At 45.6% G+C, this 20,042-nt stretch overlaps 1 protein-coding gene across 1 annotated transcript in view; it reads left to right on the forward strand.

Annotated features, from left to right (window-relative positions):
- The window catches only part of HDAC4 (histone deacetylase 4), a 453,690-nt gene that overhangs the window by 351,493 nt on the left and 82,155 nt on the right, over positions 1-20,042 (forward strand). The window contains exons 12-13 of the mRNA XM_065412876.1: positions 7,123-7,361; positions 14,015-14,272. Of these exons, the coding sequence (XP_065268948.1) occupies positions 7,123-7,361; positions 14,015-14,272 (497 nt within the window). The remainder of the gene's footprint in view (positions 1-7,122; positions 7,362-14,014; positions 14,273-20,042) is intronic.

The raw sequence follows: 20,042 nt of genomic DNA on the forward strand, positions 1-20,042 counted from the left end.
CCTGCGCAAAGCGCAAGCCAAGCAGCGATCCACATGCCTCGTGTTTACGGTGCCTAGGGGAGGATCACCAAAAGGATGGCTGTAAGATCTGCCATGAGTTCCGCCCTAGAACTCTTAAAGAAAGGGAAGAGCGTCTTAAGGTGATCCTCATGGAGGCAGCTCTATGCCCCAACTCCGACCTGGGCTCAGTAGACCCGGCTCCTAACGCGTCGTCTTCGACGCAGAGTGCCTCGGCACCGTTGTCAAGCTCAGCACCGAGAAAGGACTCGTCCCGGGACGCTCGGCACCGACATGACACCTCACAAGGCCTGGTTGAGAGCAGGCACCGATCCCACTCACTGGTGCCTCAGAAGAAAAAGAAGCCAGACAGTCACTCACCTCCAGCTAAATCCAGAGAAGTGAGACTCCAGGCAGGCCACAGCTCCGGATCCCCTATTGGGGCCGCGTCCACTCCTGCCCAGGCGAGGCAGTTGAGTCCGGGGCCCCCACGGTTGCCGGTCCCTCCACAGCAGCTCCAGCTCCCGTCGACGCTGAAGGCTTACCAAGCCGCCTGGGACCTCCTGCAGCTTACGGCGCCGTTTTCGCCCCCAAGGAGGGAAGAACCTCCAGTGTCAGTGGACCCAACTCACTCCCCGGAGCAGTCAAGAGGGAAGCCAGCTATGATGTCCAAGCTCTCCCCCTCTCCATGTCCCTCAGCATTGGCCCACGCGGACAGAGAGCCTACCTGCTCCCCGAGCTCTCGACTCTCGAGGCACCAAGGCTTGGCACCTCTGTGGTCTTCAGTCTCGGAGACCTCGGAGTCAGAGTCCGACTCCTATCGCTCCAGGAGAAGTAGGAGCAGTAGATCGAGGTCCGGGAGAGACAGGAGGGAGCCCCAGGCGTGGCCTCCGCAGTGGCAGAATCCACCACAGTGGCCCTTCTGGGCCCCCTGGGCCTTTCACCAAGGCCAGGGAGGGACCCAACGTCACCGTTCCACGGTGTCTTCTGTAGCCTCAGCCATCTTCATCCCACCATTAGCTACGCAGCTTCCCTCGGCGCCTGCCCACACATCAACGCTTCTGACAGCGGTTCCAGATTCGGCACCAACCTTGGCACTGCTGACGCGCCAGACTTCCACGCCAGCACCATTGTCGAAGTTGACTATGGCGCAGGCACCGATGATGGCGATGGGCCCACCGTCTTCGTCGGCACAGACAAGGGGATCGGCACCGGCTCCATCGACGGTTCCTCCCATCATACTGTTGGCGGCGCCAACACTGGGTTCGGTGTCTGCAGCCCCGGCAACATCGAGCGCACCATTGGCACCGACGCTGCCCCGAGGGACCCCCTGGGGGTGGATGGCAGGGAGCATCCGCTCCTTATAAGCGCTTCCTCTTCATCGTCACCTGATGAAGCATTGACAGGTACAGCCGTAGCCCTGGCGGTCGAGGACAACAGGGTGCTGCAGCAGTTGCTGTGCAGGGCTGCTCAGGGTCTGGGCATTAAGGCCGAGGAGGCTGATCCCATGGTGGACATCCTCGCCCCCTCAGGACCTTCCCATATTGCCCTACCACTCATTAAAACCATTGTGGATACCACCAAGACCCTGTGGCAGACCCCAGCTTCCTTGCCGCCCACTGCCAAGCACAATGAGAGGTGTTATTTCATGCCCTCCAGAGGGTTCGAACATTTATACTCCCACCCACCCCCTGACTCTCTCGTTGTGGACGCTGCTAACCAGCGTGAGAGACAGGGCTTCCAAGGGCTTCTCTCCTGTACGCCTTTCCACCCATACCGCTCGTTCTCAAGGTGCTGCTCAAGATCCGCAGAGATCGAGCTCGGGTCATACTGATAGCACTGGCCTGGCCCCATCAGCACTGGTACACATCCCTCCTAGACATGTCCGTGGGAGCCCTGATTACCTTGCCGCTCTCCCCGGACCTTCTCACACAAGATCACGGACGTCTCCAACACCTGAACCTCCAGTTGCTCCATCTCACGGCATGGAAGCTCCATGGTTAAATCCGTTGGTGCTTTCCTGTTCAGACCAGATTAGACATGTCCTCCTTGGCAGTAGGAAACCCTCTACTAGAGCCACATACCTTGACAAGTGGAAGAGATTTTCAATCTGGTCGGCGCAGCACCATTCGTCCCCGACGCTAGCTTCAGTGCCGCACATTCTGGACTACCTCCGCCAGCTGAAGCAGGAGGGTCTCTTGTTGTTTTCTATAAGGGTGCACTTAGCCGCCATCTTGGCCTTCCACCCGGGTGTGCAGGGCCGCTCGGTATTTGCTAACCCCATGGTCAGCCGATTTCTAAAGGGGCTCGACAGGTTATACCCTCACATCTGTCAGCTGGGCCCTGCCTGGGACCTCAACTTGGTCCTTTCTAGGCTCATGGGGGCCCCCCTTTGAGCCTTTAGCAACATGCTCCCTGCTCTACCTCTCTTACAAGGTGGCGTTTCTCGTAGCAATAACCTCGGCCAGGAGGGTGTCTGAGCTCAGGGCCTTAACATCAGAACCTCCGTGTTCTATAAAGACAAGGTGCAGCTCAGGCCTCACCCGGCTTTCCTCCCGAAGGTAGTGTCGCAGTTTCACATCAACCAGGACATCTTCCTCCTGGTTTTCTACCCTAAGCCTCATTCCAGCGGCAGGGAGTAGAGACTCCACTCTCTGGATGTCCGCAGGGCACTGGCCTTTTACATCGAGAGAACGAAACCATTCAGAAAATCGGTCCAATTGTTCATGGCAGTGGCAGACAGGATGAAAGGTCAGCCTGTTTCATCCCAACGCATCGCATTGCTCTGTGTTGAGCGCCATGAAAGCGCGACTTCAGGGGGCGCCCAGGCCGACCCGACAGATACTGCTAGGGGAAAAATCTTCCGGCCACCGTGCGCGTGCACACACCTGATTGGAGTGGACGTGAACAACACCTCTCAAAGAACAACAGTTACGAGAAAGTGAGTAACCGTTTTGTCTTTCAATTGTAACTAAATCTGTTAAATTTCAAAAGATAATAAATTAGTGGTGTTTCATATTCATTATTAAGATTTCAAAAACTATCCATAATGGCTTTGAATCTGGGCCTTGTGTTGTACTCTCAAAATTATCCAGTTGTTGGTAGTTGATTGGAGACACATATTTGCTCTAAGAAGAGTAAATATTAAGCAGTGGCCACCTCTGAATTATGTTTCTGGTCTATGCTTTCCAATATCGGGCTAAGGTGGAAGATGCAAGAAAGCATTCAGTGGTACTTAAATTGCTGAGAAACTTTGGTTTTTATATCTTGGATGACGCTTAAATTTGAAAAGCAAAATCCTTAAGGGTGCTGATCATCAGTACCTCACATCGAAGTCTCGGGATTTGGCCCCTTATAGACAGTGTTCTACATTCTAATCCCCATAACTCCCAGTTTGTCAGGATAATAAACCTTTATGTGTGGGGAAGCTGAGGCAGAGATAGTGGGAACGTCCAGACTACCCGCCAGATCGGCGGGTAGCGATCGATCTATCGGGGATTGATATATCGCGTCTAGTCTAGACGCGATATATCGATCCTTGAACGCGCTCCCGTCGACTCCGGAACTCCACCAGGGCGAGCAGCGGTAGCGGAGTCGACAGGGGAGCCGCGGCCGTCGATCCCACGCCGTGAGGACGGGAGGTAAGTTGAAATAAGATACGTCGACTTCAGCTATGCTATTCCCGTAGCTGAAGTTGCGTATCTTACATCGACACCCCGCCCCCACCCCCCAGTGTAGACCAGCCCAATGATTTGCCTAGTGCTTTGGAGGGAATCAGTTTAATGAGATTTAGTAATGTATACATGTTTTATGAAGCTTAATGTACTTTTTTATGATTATCAACATCGGAACACAGAATTCTAAATTAGAATGTACTGTTGCTATATTGGTACGTCCTTGATATTCTACCCGTGTAGAACAAACAGGTGATTTCCTATTTTGGCGTTAATGTTTTCTCCTTTTCCGCATATCCTTTCCCCAGCCCCTTCTCTGTCTTGAGCAGCTCAGCAGGAGGTTTTGGTTCTAAGTACTTGGCAATTCTTTTTCTCAGGCAGGTGTGTCGATTGTAACAATGGGCCTTCAATAGACCTTGCTGCTCTCGGGGCAGGCTGAGCTGTTTCCACTGACCAGCTGTCCAATCTGTTCAGTTCCCAGAATTCTGCAGGAGATAGGACACCATCTGCTACAGAGTAGGAGGAAAGGGAACCCTCTCATTTCTCCCTCCAGAGTTCCTTAACTTTGCTGCAGTTTGGACTCAAGACATTTTTAATCAATTGGCTCCAATTTTTGCTTGATTTTAGTTTTGTTCAGTTTTTCTGAAGTGCTGCTATGACTCTCTTCCTTGCTGGTGGCCTGACCACCATTCAAAAATGACACATCTTCTTGGCCAGAAGAAAAGTCTGTCCTGTGCTCTACCAGAGCACAGCAAAATAAATTGTTCCCCTTTGGAACTGGGGGAAAGTCTCCAATGTGGTGGACAGGGTTTTCTTTGAAGCTGCTAGATCTCCCCCCTTCTCCCAGCCACACCCTTCCTCTCCCCTCCACAGCAACAAAGAGGTCACCAAAGATCACAGCATTCCTTCTCAGCCATTGTTCAGGAGCAGCACCGCAATACCTAGCAAGCCAAAACTGAGTTTGCAAAAGCTTCCAAAGCCCCTTTCAGACTGGCTGCCAGGCCTGCTGTGTCTGCACGTGACTCTAAGGGCTGGTCCACACTAAGCCCCCAGTTCGAACTAAGATACGCAACTTCAGCTACGTGAATAACGTAGCTGAAGTCGAAGTATCTTAGTTCGAACTTAAAGGTACTTACCGCGGATCCACACGCGGCAGGCAGGCTCCCCCGTCGACTCCGCCTACTCCTCTCGCGGAGCAGGATTACCGGCGTCCACGGCGAGCACTTCCAGGATCGATTTATCGCGTCTAGACAAGACGCGATAAATCGATCCCAGAAGATCGATTGCTTGCTGCCGAACCAGCGGGTAAGTATAGACGTACCCTAAGACTATGCTCCCTGCAATCCCTTCCAGGTAGCAGAAGGAGCAGAATCCCTCTGAGTCATTAGGGGGATCACGTTCTCCTCTCTGCACAGGCAAGCGGACCCAGAAGCATCAGTTGGTGCCAGAGGCAGCAGCCTGCTCTGTGTTGGTCACTGGCAGTGCAGGACACCAGTGCCTGTTAGATTTCGAGTAGGATTTACAGTGTAGTGTTTTCCTTATAAAGTCCTACATAGCCTGCGACTTACCCAACTTGAGCGCCTCTGTCACCATGCCATACTGCTGCAGCTCTCATCGGCATGACTTTTTAAGCCTGGATCGTCCTTGATTTAAAACAGTGGTTTTCAACCTTTTTCCATTTGCGGACCCCTAAAAACTTCCGAAAGGAGGTTTGAATCCTCCTGAAAATCTTAGAGGGGGGACCACTCGTTGAAACCACTGATTTAAAAGACAAAGGGAGTTAGCAGTAGAGTGTTCTCCAGTGAGGCCCTCTGCTGAGTCTGGGAGTGAAAGATCGGTGAGGGAGAGGAGTGAAGAAGCGGCCAGAGCAAGCAGTAAGCACAGGGGAAAGAGTGAAGGATGGGCTGATGGAGTCCAGGCACTGTGATGGTGTACTGTGTTAAGGGCATTCTTTGTGCCCCTAGGAGCTGTGTCTACATTTTTCTACTGCCCATGCTCAGTATTCAGTTTTCAAATGATTATGTTGGTGTTGCATCAAAAGCAGCAGCATTTAAAATAAAACAAAACAAAGGCATTGGTCCTCTGTTCAGACTGTTTATTTCAAGTTTTATACTTAGGCTGTTTTTGATGTAGTTTTTTAACAAGTGTCCTTAGATATTTTACAGTATAAATGTGTGTATATTTTCCCCTTCTCATAAGAAAATAACTGAAAGAATTTTGCTAATATCTTCCAAAAACATTCCCTGTTGGGCAAAAACCAAGTGTGAACGTTTCCACACAAAAAGGTGACTATTTCATGAAGGTGTGTATGAATACATGGCATGACAATGGAAATCCCTGTACATGTTTAACCATGCCAGCCTGCCCCATAGTAATTCACTTTTTTTGTCCTAACTGCAGTAATGGTACTAGGTTTTTATAGTTCTCATATTCTTGAAATGCTTCAGGGGAATGATTTAGCAACTGTAAGTCCATAAGTAATGCAGAATAGCATGAAGCTGTCCAAAATGCTGATGAATTCCAAGATTTTTATATAACCTTAAATAATATTTACCAGGAAATCCTGGCATTAATTTCATCAGCACTATTACCGCTAAATATTAGTTTAAACTAAAAACTATAAATATGTATTTTAAACATCTTCCCCACCTCCTAAAATATACAGTGGTCAATCTTAAAATTTTTGCCTTAGTTAACTATATAATGTTAACTCAATATTCACTGCATTCCATGTTCCAAGTATGCAAAATACTGAGGTGACCATATTTATTTATCAGAGGCAGAATTGGCTAGATTGACAGGGCAACCATTGTATTTAATGCTCCTGGAAAGTGCTGGGTTTACCATACCGGAAGTTGTCATCTCCAGTTTATTCTATAGAGTAGGTACAGCACAGCAGTGGCAATGCAAGCTTTCCCAGTGTGTGTAACCCTGATCTGGGGTGAGAAGGTAGTTCCATCTCTATGCCTCTTCTATCCCTAGTGTTTCTACTGAGAGTGCCCAAAAGAGTGAGCGGATACCAGTTGTGATGTATTGTGATGACACTTTTTCACTTGGAACTAGGCTTAAAACTGTCGTTTCACATAGTTCAGCTATCAGATTTTAACTCCTTGTAGATTCCAGCAACATGATCTTAACTCAAACAGCGATCTAGAGATAAGACTTCATATCTCACTGTTAATTCCCAGACCTGGTATAAATTCCCTGGAAGCGCTAAAATGTATACATATATCACAGGAGTATTTCAAACATTCTTTTTTCTAATGGTAACTGTTTACTTTCTGTTCTTGTTTACTTTTTAAGGAATGATACTTCAGCTGCAAATATGACAAGGTGGTTGGTTTTAACAATATGTATATTATTGTCACCATCGGAGTACTCAATAGCCATTTTCTCCCTTCCTTTCTTCCTTTTTTCTTCTCTGCTGTTTTTTCCTCCATATTATCTTCAGACTGGTATCTTTCAGGCTTGGGGCCACTGCCCCTCCATGCACAGTCTCTGGTTGGTGCAGATCGGGTCTCCCCCTCAATACACAAACTCCGGCAACACCGCCCCTTGGGGCGCACGCAGTCTGCTCCCCTTCCCCAGAATGCCCAGGCCCTCCAGCAGTTAGTGATCCAGCAACAGCATCAACAGTTCCTGGAGAAACACAAACAGCAATTCCAGCAACAGCAACTTCACATTAACAAGGTAGGCACACTGATTGTAAATGCTTTCTTGCTCATGCAATTTTAATGCAGCCTTTAGCTAACGTTCCTAGTTAATGGTTTCTCTCACTGTAATATGTATGGCCTCTAACAATATAATCAGTTGCTCTTCATCCTTAGATCTCTTTTTCATAATTTTGTGAAAAATATTGGGTTACATACAGTGGTTTATTCATATCATCATCTAGGTAAGAAATGATACCTCTGATCCAGATGCTGGGAAAGGAAGTACAATTTAAGCTACTGGTTTTCCAATCATATTTTCAAAACTCTTTATGGTGCCTTCCACATCAGCATCTTATCCAGTTTTAGAGAGGAGAGCATACAATGCTCTCAAGGAATGTAGGGGGAAATGGATATATTGTACATATATTTTGCTTGAAGGAGGAGAAAGAGTGTAGTGTAAAGCAGTGTAATAAAATAAAAGTAAAGTAAAAGAGTCCATTGAAAATAAACTAAAGATTAATTGGGGAAGGGGTGTTTCTACTCAAGAGGATGTTCAGATTTATTTAAAGTTTGCTCACCAGGATAATCTTCTGAGAGAGAGAGTAATGAGACAGAGCACTTGAATGGGAGCCAGGAATTCCTGACTTCCATTCCCAGCTCCAATGCCGACCCCCCCCCCCCCCCATGCCGTTGGCCACATCATTTTATCTTCTCTGCCTCCATTTCCCCATCTGAAAATGGGGACTTCTCCTAGCCCAAAGAGGCTTTGTGAGTATTAATTAGTTAATAGTTATAACGTGCTTTGAAGCTGGAAAGTGCTATCTGTGTTTAAGTATTTTCGCACTTTCCATGAAGCACTTGGAGAACAGCTGATCAGTATACGTGTGTTGCACAAAGCTGTTCATCAGTACACAAATATTGCATTCGCTTTGCAGGTCAAATAGATTATGGTGTAGAGATAGATTATCTGTAGCAAAGAAGAGGTTATTTCAACTTGTTGTGCAGGTATGTTTCTTCAAAGACAAAATGGTTCGCATAAGTGAGGATAGAATCTGAATTTAAAACTTGTCCTTTAAACACATGGGGGAAGATTGCAGCTGGTGTAACTGGAGCTATGGCAGTTTACCCCAGCTGCTAATCTGCCCCACTTCTTTGGAAGGTAAAGTCAGCTGTTAGTCATTACAATAAAAAGAAAGCTGCTCCGAGTGGGGAATAGATCAGAAATGTTTATAGTTATTTTTAGTTCTGTTCTAATCAGCATACTTGTACTAGTATTTAAAAAAAATAAAATAAAATTCTCAAGGAGCCCCAGTTGTGGTTTCTTAAAAAATCCCCCCACACTGACAGATTCTGAAAGAAAACTCAGACTGCCAGTTTGCTTTTCAGAGTGCTGTGGTTCCATTTCAGGTGAACATTTCTCCAAATATTTTCACTGTTCCAGTTATATGAGAAAATATAACTACTAGAAGCTGGATTAGCCTGCTTGAGTGGTGGCCCATATAAAATCTTTCCAGTAAAAGAGAGAGTCACAATTTAAAGGAAGAAAACCCCCCAAACACTTTGTTTATAGAATAAAGCTAAGTCGGGATGATTACACAAGCTACTGACGTCAATCTTGTACTTCTGGATATTTGCCACTAGGCTATGCATGTGCCAGCCCTGGACTTCATTCAGGCTAGCATACTGATGTGGTGTGGAGCTGCTGTTGCTATGGAGATTTCCCTTACCTCATTCTAAACATGCTTTGTGTAGTGAAGTTCAAAATCAGGATTGCTGGAAGCAGGCAGTAGGTTCAGTTTCTTTGTTAGTAAGTAAATTGCACTTCAGTGGCTTGTTTGTTTAGTTTTTTAAGACTTCCCTTGCCAAAACTTGTAAGTGTCCAAAGACTTCACTGTGACGTACCTACTGAACTCATTGAGGCTTTCATTTAGACCTCCCAGGAGTTTGAAGTGTGTGTGTGATATTGTGCAGACTGATGCCTCTTTCAGTAGCCTGAACTCAGACCTAGTTAAAATTGTGATGTGTCATGTCCATGGAAAAAGGGGGAGGGAAAAAAAAAAAAACATAGCTGAATGAGGACAATTTCCATTTGTTTTACTTGTTAAAGTAATGAGTTAAAATGCTTTAACATATTGTGTGTGTGGCAGTTTTATCCCATGGGATAACATCCAAATGCGTACATGGAAAAATTATTCTCAGAACGTTCAGATATTTTAGGGTCCTTCTATGTAGCGTAGCAGCATAACTAAAAATCACGTAATGGATTATTGTCTTTTAATCATAGGCAGGGCTCATGGCACTCTGGGTTGCCAAACTTTTACCATTTGCTTTTAAATTTTCCATGTCAGATGTCTGCCTCAGGCTGAATTTTTTGGAAAATTTCTGCCAAAATAGTTCAAACTTTTCTGAGAACAAGGCTGGGGGGAAAAACATGTGTTGCCGATGTTAAAAGAAAATGTTGCCAGAATTTTTTAAAATTTCTAGTCCTCCCCATCCTTTGGAGCAGGGACTTGAAATTTGAATGCAAGGTGGCTTCTGTGTCACGGACGTGCTTTTTGCCATCCCTAGCGTTTAGTTGCTCAAACCTCCAAAGTTTCAGTCCTCACGGAATGAGTTATCACAGCTCCTAGTGATGACCGGCCTATGCATGTGCCACCCAGCTGAGAACATGCCATCCCTCACAGCTCCTAGCGCTGACTGAACATGTGCTATCCCCACAGAGCAGCTGAGCATGCACCATCTCCTCACAGCTCCTACATATGGTGAAGCAATGCTTCCGTCTGCCCCACAGAATGACTGTGAATGCTCCATTCCAGAGATACAGGAGCAAAACCATGCTCTCCCTGTAATGACTGCTCAGAACCAGGGTGGTGCTGAGCGCTGGAACTGAGAGCGCTGGAACTGAGAGCCTGTCTCTGCTGTGATCTCAGTGAACCCCTGGAGTTCCCAAGCAGAGAGGAGCAGGAAATGCAGAGGAGACAAAAGCTGGGCTGGGGAAAGGGAAAAGAATAGCTTGAGGCAAGAAGTCTGGTGAGACTGGGACGGAAGGGGTGTCAGGGAGAAAGTAGACTTGCTGGATAAGGAGTCGGAGACTGATTGGGCGAGAAATCTGGAAACAGCTGGTGAGACACACAAGGGCAGAGGACGGACTAGGAGCCTGTTGGGACAGGAAAACACTGAGCTCGAATGAGGAGCTGTGAGGAGACTGTGACTGGCTAGACAAAGAGACTAGGACTAGAAACCAGTGTGCAGGGGAAGGCAAACATATCTGACAAGGAGCTTGTGGTGTGGGGGAGAACTGGAATGTGCTCATCAAAGAGACTAGAACAAGGAGCCAGGGAAGGGGTTGACTGGGATAAGGAGCGGGTAGGCTTGGTGCATGGAGCTGGGATGGGATGAGTGGGGGAGACAGTTCAGACAAGAAGCCCGGAGCAAGGATCTAGGACTGGCCAGGCATGGAGACTGGAACTGGGTTGAGAAGCAGGTGGGGTGGAAACTTGGTCTGGGTGGGCAAAAGGAAAGTGGGACTGGGAGAAAGAGCCAGGGGTGGGAAAGAGACAGAATTGGGATAAGGGCTGGTTGGGAGGGAGATGGGCAGAAGAATCTGTACCCACTAGAGCTCACTCCCTTCCAGAGCCTAGAATGGAACCCAGGATTCCTTAATCTTACTATTCCTTCACCATCAGCAAATATCTGAAGCCCACTGGCAAACTGCTTGTCTGATCCCCCTCTTGTGCTGATCCACATATTGGATGAGAGCCTATCACTGCTATCAGTTACCCCGTTAGCTCAAGTGGCAGAGGTCTTTGTGGTGAATTTGACGTATCGGTTCCAATCCTGCTGGTGACACCTGGAGGTGTCAATATGATGCCCCGTGATGGAATTTGTTTTTTCAGGGTTTTTTTTAAACTTAGGAAATTACACACACAAACGTACATTAAAAGAACATTAAGGTTGCAAAGTCAAGCATTCAGAAGGTAGGAAATGCCAGAAATAAAGTTCACTGTGCAATTTTAATTCACCCACCTTATGCATATGCTACTCCTGAAAGAATTCTGTGCCAAAAAATTAAAAATTCTGCGCACAGTATTTAAAAATTCTGCATATTTTATTTGTCAAAATAAGACAATATAATCACACCATTTTCAATTATTTGCTGATGAGTATTTTGAAATAAATTACCAAAATAATTGAAAATGGTATGATTATATTTTTATGGTGTTACTGTGCTATTTTGAACAAATAAAATATGCAGAATTTAATTTTTTTTAATTTTTTGGTGCAGAATTCCCTCGAGTACCAGGGTTCTGTGTGGCGCAATCTGGGTGCGGGCAGCTTGGTGGGGAGTCTTGGTATGGGGAGGGGGGAAACTGGATGCACAGGGACTCGGTGGGGGAGTTCAGGTGAAGGTGATTAGGGCTCGGTGGGGGTGGATGGGAGCTGGGGGAGTGGGGCTTGGTGGGTCAGGGTGCAGCTGGTTGGGGCTCAGTGGGGTTCTGGGTGTAGGGGGCTCCCAATGCAGGGGGTGAGGCTCGGTGGGGTGAAGGTTCAGAGGGCTTGGTAGAGGGGTTCTGGGTGCAGGGGGCTCCCGATGCTGGGTGTTTGGTTGGGGGGTTCCAGGTGTGGGGAGGGGTCACTGTACAGGGAGCTGCTCCCCCTGTTCACCCAACCCCCGTGCATCTGGGCCTCCCCCACTGAGCCTCACCCCCCCACACTCGGAACCCCCATCCCATCGAGCCTCACCTCCTGCACCCAGACCCCCCCAGTTCCCATCTGCATAATAGGGATAATACCCCACCCCCCATCACCTCAAGGGGGAGGAGCTCTCCTGCTGACATAGCTCTGTGTACATGAATGCTTATGACGGTGTAACTCATGTTGCTTAGGGGGGTGGAATATTCACGCCACTGGGTGACCTACGTTTTGCCAACATAGGCTGTAGTGTAGACCTAGCCTTAGGCTAGCCTTAGGCTAGGTCTACACTACCCGCCTGAATCGGCAGGTAGAAATCGATCTCTCGGGGATCGAATTATCGCGTCTCGTCGGGACGCAACAATCGATCCCCGAATCGACGCTCTTACTCCACCAGCGGAGGTGGGAGTAAGCGCCGTCGACGGGGAGCCGCGGAGGTCGATTTTGCCGCCGTCCTCACAGCGGGGTAAGTCGGCTCCGATACGTCAAATTCAGCTACGCTATTCGCGTAGCTGAATTTGCGTATCTTAAATCGACCCCCCCCTGTAGTGAAGACCTGCCCTCAGATTGGCTTAACTACACCGCTAGAGGTGTGGATTTTTTACATTCCTGAGAAAAGTAGCTCCGTCCGTGTAAATTTCCAGTGTAGACCAGCACTAAGACTTGACCTAATAGGCTACAACCCTTGTCTAAAGCAGTTTCTCACCCTTGAAGTCTTTCTGAAGAGCTTGTTGGTTTTCAGTCAATCCAGGATCCATTCCTTCATGAATCACCGCTCTCTGCCAATAGCATCCTCAATGAAATGGTTTTCTCCTTGCACCCCTTGTTGTAGTCCAGTAGACCTTTGAAATGCATTCCTGTTCGTTGTTGCCTGGTGTACTGCCACCATCTTGTGCTCACTTTTCTCACCCACCCCCATCAACTTGTTTTCCCTATTGACTTTGCATGCCAATATAGCTCCCATTGTTTTTGTCTCACAATGCTTAATCTGCCTACCATAGAGATAACTACTTTACCTCTGGACTGGAAGAAACCTGTTTCTCCCTTTGTTTGGTTACAGACTTTAAAGCCTTATCATTATTATTATTATTATTAATTAATTAATTAATTAATATGTATATATAATTCCTCATGTAGTGTTAGTACATAAACGTCACAGTGATATTAGTGACTCGTGTGTCACCAGCTTCCATTTGATACCTCAGATGATATACTTTATAGATAGATTCTGTGACAGCAATGTGTTGGGTGTAGTGAGTTTGTCAGGAGCAGTAGGAGTTGCTGACAGAACAGGAAACCCTTTGCCAGTTGGTACAGAGGGGCTCTTGGGGTCACAGTCACATGGACTCCCAAACACTTGGGATCTGAGGTTGCCAAGTGAGTGTGACCGCTGGAGGAAACAAGCTTACTAGTAGCACTTGACTAAGTGCAGGGCAGCACGAATCTTGGTGTTTATTTTTGTAGTTGTGGTACAAATCACCAAGTGCAACTTTTCTCTCCCATAGCAACTAAAATACTCGACTTCAGCTTCATTGGGAACCAGGAGGAAGGCATCTGATTTTGTAAGATGCAATTTATGGGTATGTCAGAAAGAGGCTTGGCAAACAGGAAACCCAGACGAGAACAAATCTGTCACTCGTTTGCTTCTGGGTTTTTACTGCCAAATGGTTGTTTCCTTGCAGACGTTGAATGAAGTGGAGCAGCCCTGCAAAGCATACAGGCTTTAGGGGATTCCAATTTCATGAGAGAAAAATCAAACAACAAAATAAGAGGATCATTGTTACTTAGGACATGTTTCCCTGATAAGAGATTAATAGGCTAACCCAGTCTCTTTCTCTTTACTATAATTCTCCTTTTGTTTTGGAGCTAGTTTGTAAGAAATGCTAAGTCACTTTTTATTTTGCTTTCATTAAGTTGATTCTTTAGTTGAGAGCACAGTCAGCTTTAACTCTGATGTGTTACACTTTATTTATCAGTTAACCTCTGGGATGTTTTCAGATGATACCAAAAGCGAATGAACCAGCCCGCCAGCATGAAAGCCACCCTGAGGAGACGGAAGAGGAGTTACGAGAACACCAAGCACTTTTGGAGGAGCCATACAGTGACCGAGTCTCAAGCCAAAAGGAGGTGCAAGGGTTGGCCAATATGGTGCAGGTGAAGCAAGAGCCCATTGAGAGTGATGAAGAGGAAACAGAGCCACCACCAGAACTAGAGCCAGGGCAGAGGCAAGCTGAACAGGAGCTGCTGTTCCGTCAGGTAAGGTACAACAGAGTGACAGTGTGCATACAAAGTGGTATTTTGAAGTATGATGGAAGCAGACTGGCATTGTACTGTTGGTAAGCTTCTGCTGCCACCGTCTGCTCTGTACCTGTTTTGTGGCTATGTAAAGGTGAGGTATTTGAGATAAGTTCACAGAGATAGTAATACAGATTAATATCAGTAATAATGAAATAGCGAGAAGGGCAGTGTATGCTAGCATAGCTACGCAGCGCGTTTCAATGAGAGACATATAGACTATCTTCCTTTTGGTGGAGGCAGAAGTAGTGCTGAGCTGCTGCTTTTTTAAATACTTGCCAGCATGCCAAAATGTCCCCAGTAATGTGAAGGGCACAACTGCCTGGGAAAACCCCACAGCACAGAGAGCTGCATGCTGGACGCAGCAGAGAGGCTGCCAGATCCCCTTCAAAGTGAGACAGAGCAGCAGTGGGCAGAGGACTGAAGCCCTGGCGGTACCATACGATGGTCTGATCCACTTTGAGGACTGAGCCAACTGCTTGCTGGGTAGCAGTGTTACCATCATTTTGCTGTACACACTGTAACTTGGTACTGTATTCAGTGATATGCTTCAAATTATAACAGTAAAAGCTGTGTTATCCGGCACTTTATCAACCAGAAAGCTCTATTAACCAGCATTTCTGATATCTCCCAATACAAATTTTCAATCTAGTAACCAGGACTAGTATACTGCCCAGCACATTATGCAATTGCACATTCTGCACTCTACTTTTATGCAAAAGAGGCAGAAGACAAGTAAGCAAGCTGGTATCAGGGATTTATTCAAAAAAGCAGCTTCCAGGGTGTGTCATAGGGTCATTACAGACAGATTCAGCCCAATCTCCTACCCAGTCTACATCTACAGTGATTACTGATGTTGATAATGACGACCCTGATCACTGCAAGATCCTGAAGTGCCTTCTGAATCATCAAAAAAAGATTAAATTATGTTCAGTATAGTTTTAGTGTGAAGTGTATTTTTAGTGATCTGGGTGTACGTCATGCGCCACCCATAGTGATATGTAGTGTCATAAGATAACCTACTGTATAGAAAACTTTACCTGTATACATCTAAGTGCTTCAAGAAACCAACCACTCTGCAATGCAGTACAACTACTGGATTGGTGAGTACCTGTATACTATTTTATACTTTATTCATGTTATTGAATTTTAATTCTTTGAAAATTGGTATTCCATTGGTAAGCATAAAACTTAATTACCTGGAATTTTTCACTGACTGGCACCCCCATTCTCCCAACATGCCGGATAACAAAGCTTTTACTGTACAATTATTATTGATTTTAAAGGGGCAAATATGTGTGAAGCATAGAGTATTTATAATTAGTATACATTTGAAGTCCAGGTCGATTAACTACATGAAAACACTTCTAAAATTAACCCAATCATCTAATAAGTTTAATAAGCAAAGAATAATGAAGAACTTATCCTTAGAATTATAGAAATTAAATAATATATCAATAAGCGTCATCATATTGCCATCTCTAAATATGGTTAGAAGATAGAAGGGCTAGGGATATCATTACACAGCTGTATATTGAACCTCATTAGAAGAGGAATAACGACAGCAGTGCGCCAATGTATGGTCCACAGAGATGACAGCACTTGCATTTTATGACTATAGTATTACGTGCTTTGGCACAAGCAGGGGGTGAGGGGAGGCACTGCTGCAAGACAATGCAATTAGGACCTGATCCAAAGTACATTTAAGTCAATAAGAGTTTTTTCATTGACTTCCATGGGCTTTACCTAAAGCAACTGAGAGGTATGTTACAAACTGGTGAATCCCCATTGCCTGTGGAAAATAACGTTAGCTGTAATTGCAGCATGATGCAACCTTTGGAAACATTTCCATGTCCTTTGGGATTCAGCTGGAACACAGCACTTTTCACCAAGAGACGTTTGCTGGCCAGCATACCAAGTCATCTGCAGACGTTGCATACAGGAAGTGTGGCTGGATTGCTGGGGGGAAACGAAGCATCAGGGCAAAACTGTATATTTCTTGTAATGACTTATACACAGGGACACAGTACACATCGTTCCAGGTTTATTAGGTTGGTTGAAAGTATGCAAATTGGACCTGCATTTAGGAAGAAAGAAAAGTGATTATTTCTAATGTCCATGCCCCTGCTTTTGCCAGTTTCAGACACTGTAGGGCAGCCTTCTACACCCCCGCCATGCTATCAACACATGACTTGTCCACTAAAGGACAGTTTGCCAACCCTAGGAAACAAATGTCATTTCTTTAGAAAATAAAGTGGAATTCCTGCCTTATCACAGTGGATACTTGCCTCTCGAGTCTCCAGTGTACTGTGACTGGTTTGCACCACTCTGACAGCACAGAACAAGCTTAAAGCTCGGGCATCTGGCTGCTGGAGAATTCCTTCTAATTGAAGGAATCTTCAGGTGATATTTGTGCTAAAACTGCTGCTATGCTACCTCCCCTCCATGCAGCCAGCACAGACGTATTCCTTTGGATCCTGATCCCCAGCTACAGGAGCAGCCCTGAGTGTTAAGGAGAGCAGCCTTCACAGGATGCTCATTGCATGCAATACAATTAGGATACATAAATAGTCGTTTGCACTGGGATCTGTATACCCATGGTAGGCCAGGTCTGTGAATTAAAGATGAAGGAAACAAGTGCCTGACTGTATCTAATCTGTACCTAGAAAGTCAAGAAAACAGAAAAATACTTAATACTGTTAGGAAAAGATCCTGAGATGCCTTCATTAAATAGATCAGCCTTGTAAACAGTGAATAATACGGGCAAATAAACTGTGACTTCTGCACAGGAATACCTAGAATTCCAAAGGTGACTGTTAAACAGCGTTCATTTACTTGTTTGGAATCATGTTAGGCCTTGAACGCATACAGAGTAGGTGTTTCATAAGCCCATGCTCGAGACCTTGGACATCTCTGCCAGGGGTCACTTGTCATAATTCTGCTTCTCTGTGTCCTTTGCTAATATAACTGGTCAGATTCTCAGTTGGTGAGAATTGGTGTAGCTCCATTGAAGTCAGTGATTCTATGCTGCTTTATACCAGTTGAGGCTCTGGTCCTGTCTTTTCTGCTGCAATATGGTAACCTTTGTTGTAAATCACTGATTTTTATCAGGAGGCTGTGTGTGTTTCTGGCATTGTATAGTTCTAGTTTGGTTTTTAAAGATAGAATATATGCTCTTTTGCCTCCTAACTCCAGAAATGTGTCTTATGGTCCAGCCCACAGAAAAAGCCATGATCTGTGAAAATAGCAGTAACTTCTCAGTGTGTCACCATACTAGGGCAGAAAAAAACCCATATTCATATATTAATAAACATTGCATAAAGTGGATAGGAGTGGAAAACTTGTGCAAGGTGCATGCAGGATGGTCCTCCTGACCTGCATTGCTGTTTAAGTATCAAGTATCAAGTTAGTCTGAATCTGTAAAAAGCAACAGAGGGTCCTGTGGCTTAAAGGTGCCACAGAACCCTCTGTTGCTGTTTAAGTATGTTTGTGTATGTAGATAGATGGCCACACTCCAGGTTTTATGGTTCTAAAAGCATCCAGTAATAGAATACCCACTAACAGTAGGTGTGGTGTGGGGAAGCAGTCACTTAGTGCTCTCTAAAATGGAGCTAAATGCTGTGAAAGCTTAGTTGAAAGTGTTGTTAAAGTTCACCTCACCTTGGTTTTGAATCTGTATTAGCTATTCAAAATAGAGTGCACATTTGTAGTTGAGGGCCTCTTTTATTCCTCCTATATAAGAGAAAAAGTGAGACTCTTAAAATAAACAAATACATCTTTGATTAGTAGATATTAGCAGGCTGAGGATTTTGTTTAAGTCAAGCTGTCAGCCCCAGATTGAAGGGGGAAGGGGCAGGGTATTTTTGGCACGGAGCCCTCGACCCTGGAACCAGCCTCCTCTGTAGGACTAGCACAGCAGAAGTTTGTTGACCTTGTGGAAATGCTGCAAGACCTGTGCATTACGAATAGCAGGGAGCCAAATGAGGATCAAGTGGCTGCAACATCATTACCTTCAAATATCTCCCAAAGGCATCATGTCCTTGCAGCAGTAAAAAGGGGGAAGGTGTAGATAGATGGCCACACTCCAGGTTTTATGGTTCTAAAAGCATCCAGTTTGCAGCCATGCTTCTGTTGCCCATTATTTATTTGGTTTACACAAACATGAGCCTATTGCCTGAGCATTTGGGCACATTTGCATTAATAAAACTTAAGCAGCGTTTAACATCATGCTGCTAACAACTGGCTGCAGCAAGAATCCTTCCCAAATTTACAGCTTCCCCCTGCCATAATAAAAATATAGACATAAGGTATTAATCTCAGACAATTACCCGAGCAACCTAAAAAGAAAACTGTCATCCCCTAACGCCCCTACTCTACTTGAGCTACATTGATGACATCTTCATCATCTGGACCCATGGAAAAGAAGCCCTTGAGGAATTCCACCATGATTTCAACAATTTCCATCCCACCATCAACCTCCTCCTGGACCAGTCCACACAAGAGATCCACTTCCTGGACACTACAGTGCTAATAAGCGATAGTCATATAAACACCACCCTATACCGGAAACCTACTGACCACTATACTTACCTACCTGCCTCCAGCTTTCATCTAGACCACACCACACGATCCATTGTCTACAGCCAAGCTCTAAGATACATTTGCTCCAACTTCTCAGACAGAGGCAAACACCTACAAGATCTCTATCAAGCATTCTTACAACTACAATACCCACCTGCTGAAGTGAAGAAACAGATTGACAGAGCCAGAAGAGTACCCAGAAGTCACCTACTACAGGACAGGCCCAACAAAGAAAGTAACAGAACGCCACTAGCTGTCACCTTCAGCCCCCAACTAAAACCTCTCCAGCGCATCATCAGGGATCTACAACCTATCCTGAAGGACGATCCTCCACTCTCACAGATCTTGGGAGACAGGCCAGTCCTTGCTTACAGACAGCCCCCCCCAACCTGAAGCAAATACTCACCAGCAACCACACAACGAAAACACTAACCCAGGAACCTATCCTTGCAACAAAGCCCATTGCCAACTCTGTCCACATATCTATTCTGTCCACATATTATAGGACCTAATCACATCAGCCACACTATCAGAGGCTCGTTCATCTGCACATCTACCAATGTGATATATGTCGTCATGTGCCAGCAATGCCCCTCTGCCATGTACATTGGCCAAACCGGACAGTCTCTACGCAAAAGAATAAATGGACACAAATCAGACGTCAAGAATTATAACATTCAAAAACCAGTCGGAGAACACTTCAACCTCTCTGATCACTCGATTACAGACCTCAAAGTCACAATACTCCAACAAAAAAAACTTCAAAAACAGACTCCAACAAGAAACTGCAGAATTGGAATTATTTGCAAACTTGACACCATTAAATTAGGCTTGAATAAAGACTGGGAGTGGCTGGGTCATTATACAAAGTAAAACCTATTTCCCCATGCTAATTTTTTTTCCTCTACTGTTACTCACACTTTCTTGTCAACTGTTGGAAATGGGCCATCCTGATTATCACTACAAAGGTTTTTGTTTCTCCTGCTGCTAATAGCCCACCTTAACTGATTACCCTCGTTATAGTTAGTATGGCAACACCCATTTTTTCATGTCCTCTGTGTATATATATCTTCCTACTGTATTTTCCACTGCATGCATCCGATGAAGTGGGTTTTAGCCCACGAAAGCTTATGCTCAAATTTGTTAGTCT

This window comes from Emys orbicularis, chromosome 11, assembly GCF_028017835.1.
Source record: "Emys orbicularis isolate rEmyOrb1 chromosome 11, rEmyOrb1.hap1, whole genome shotgun sequence".
NCBI lineage: Eukaryota > Metazoa > Chordata > Testudines > Emydidae > Emys > Emys orbicularis.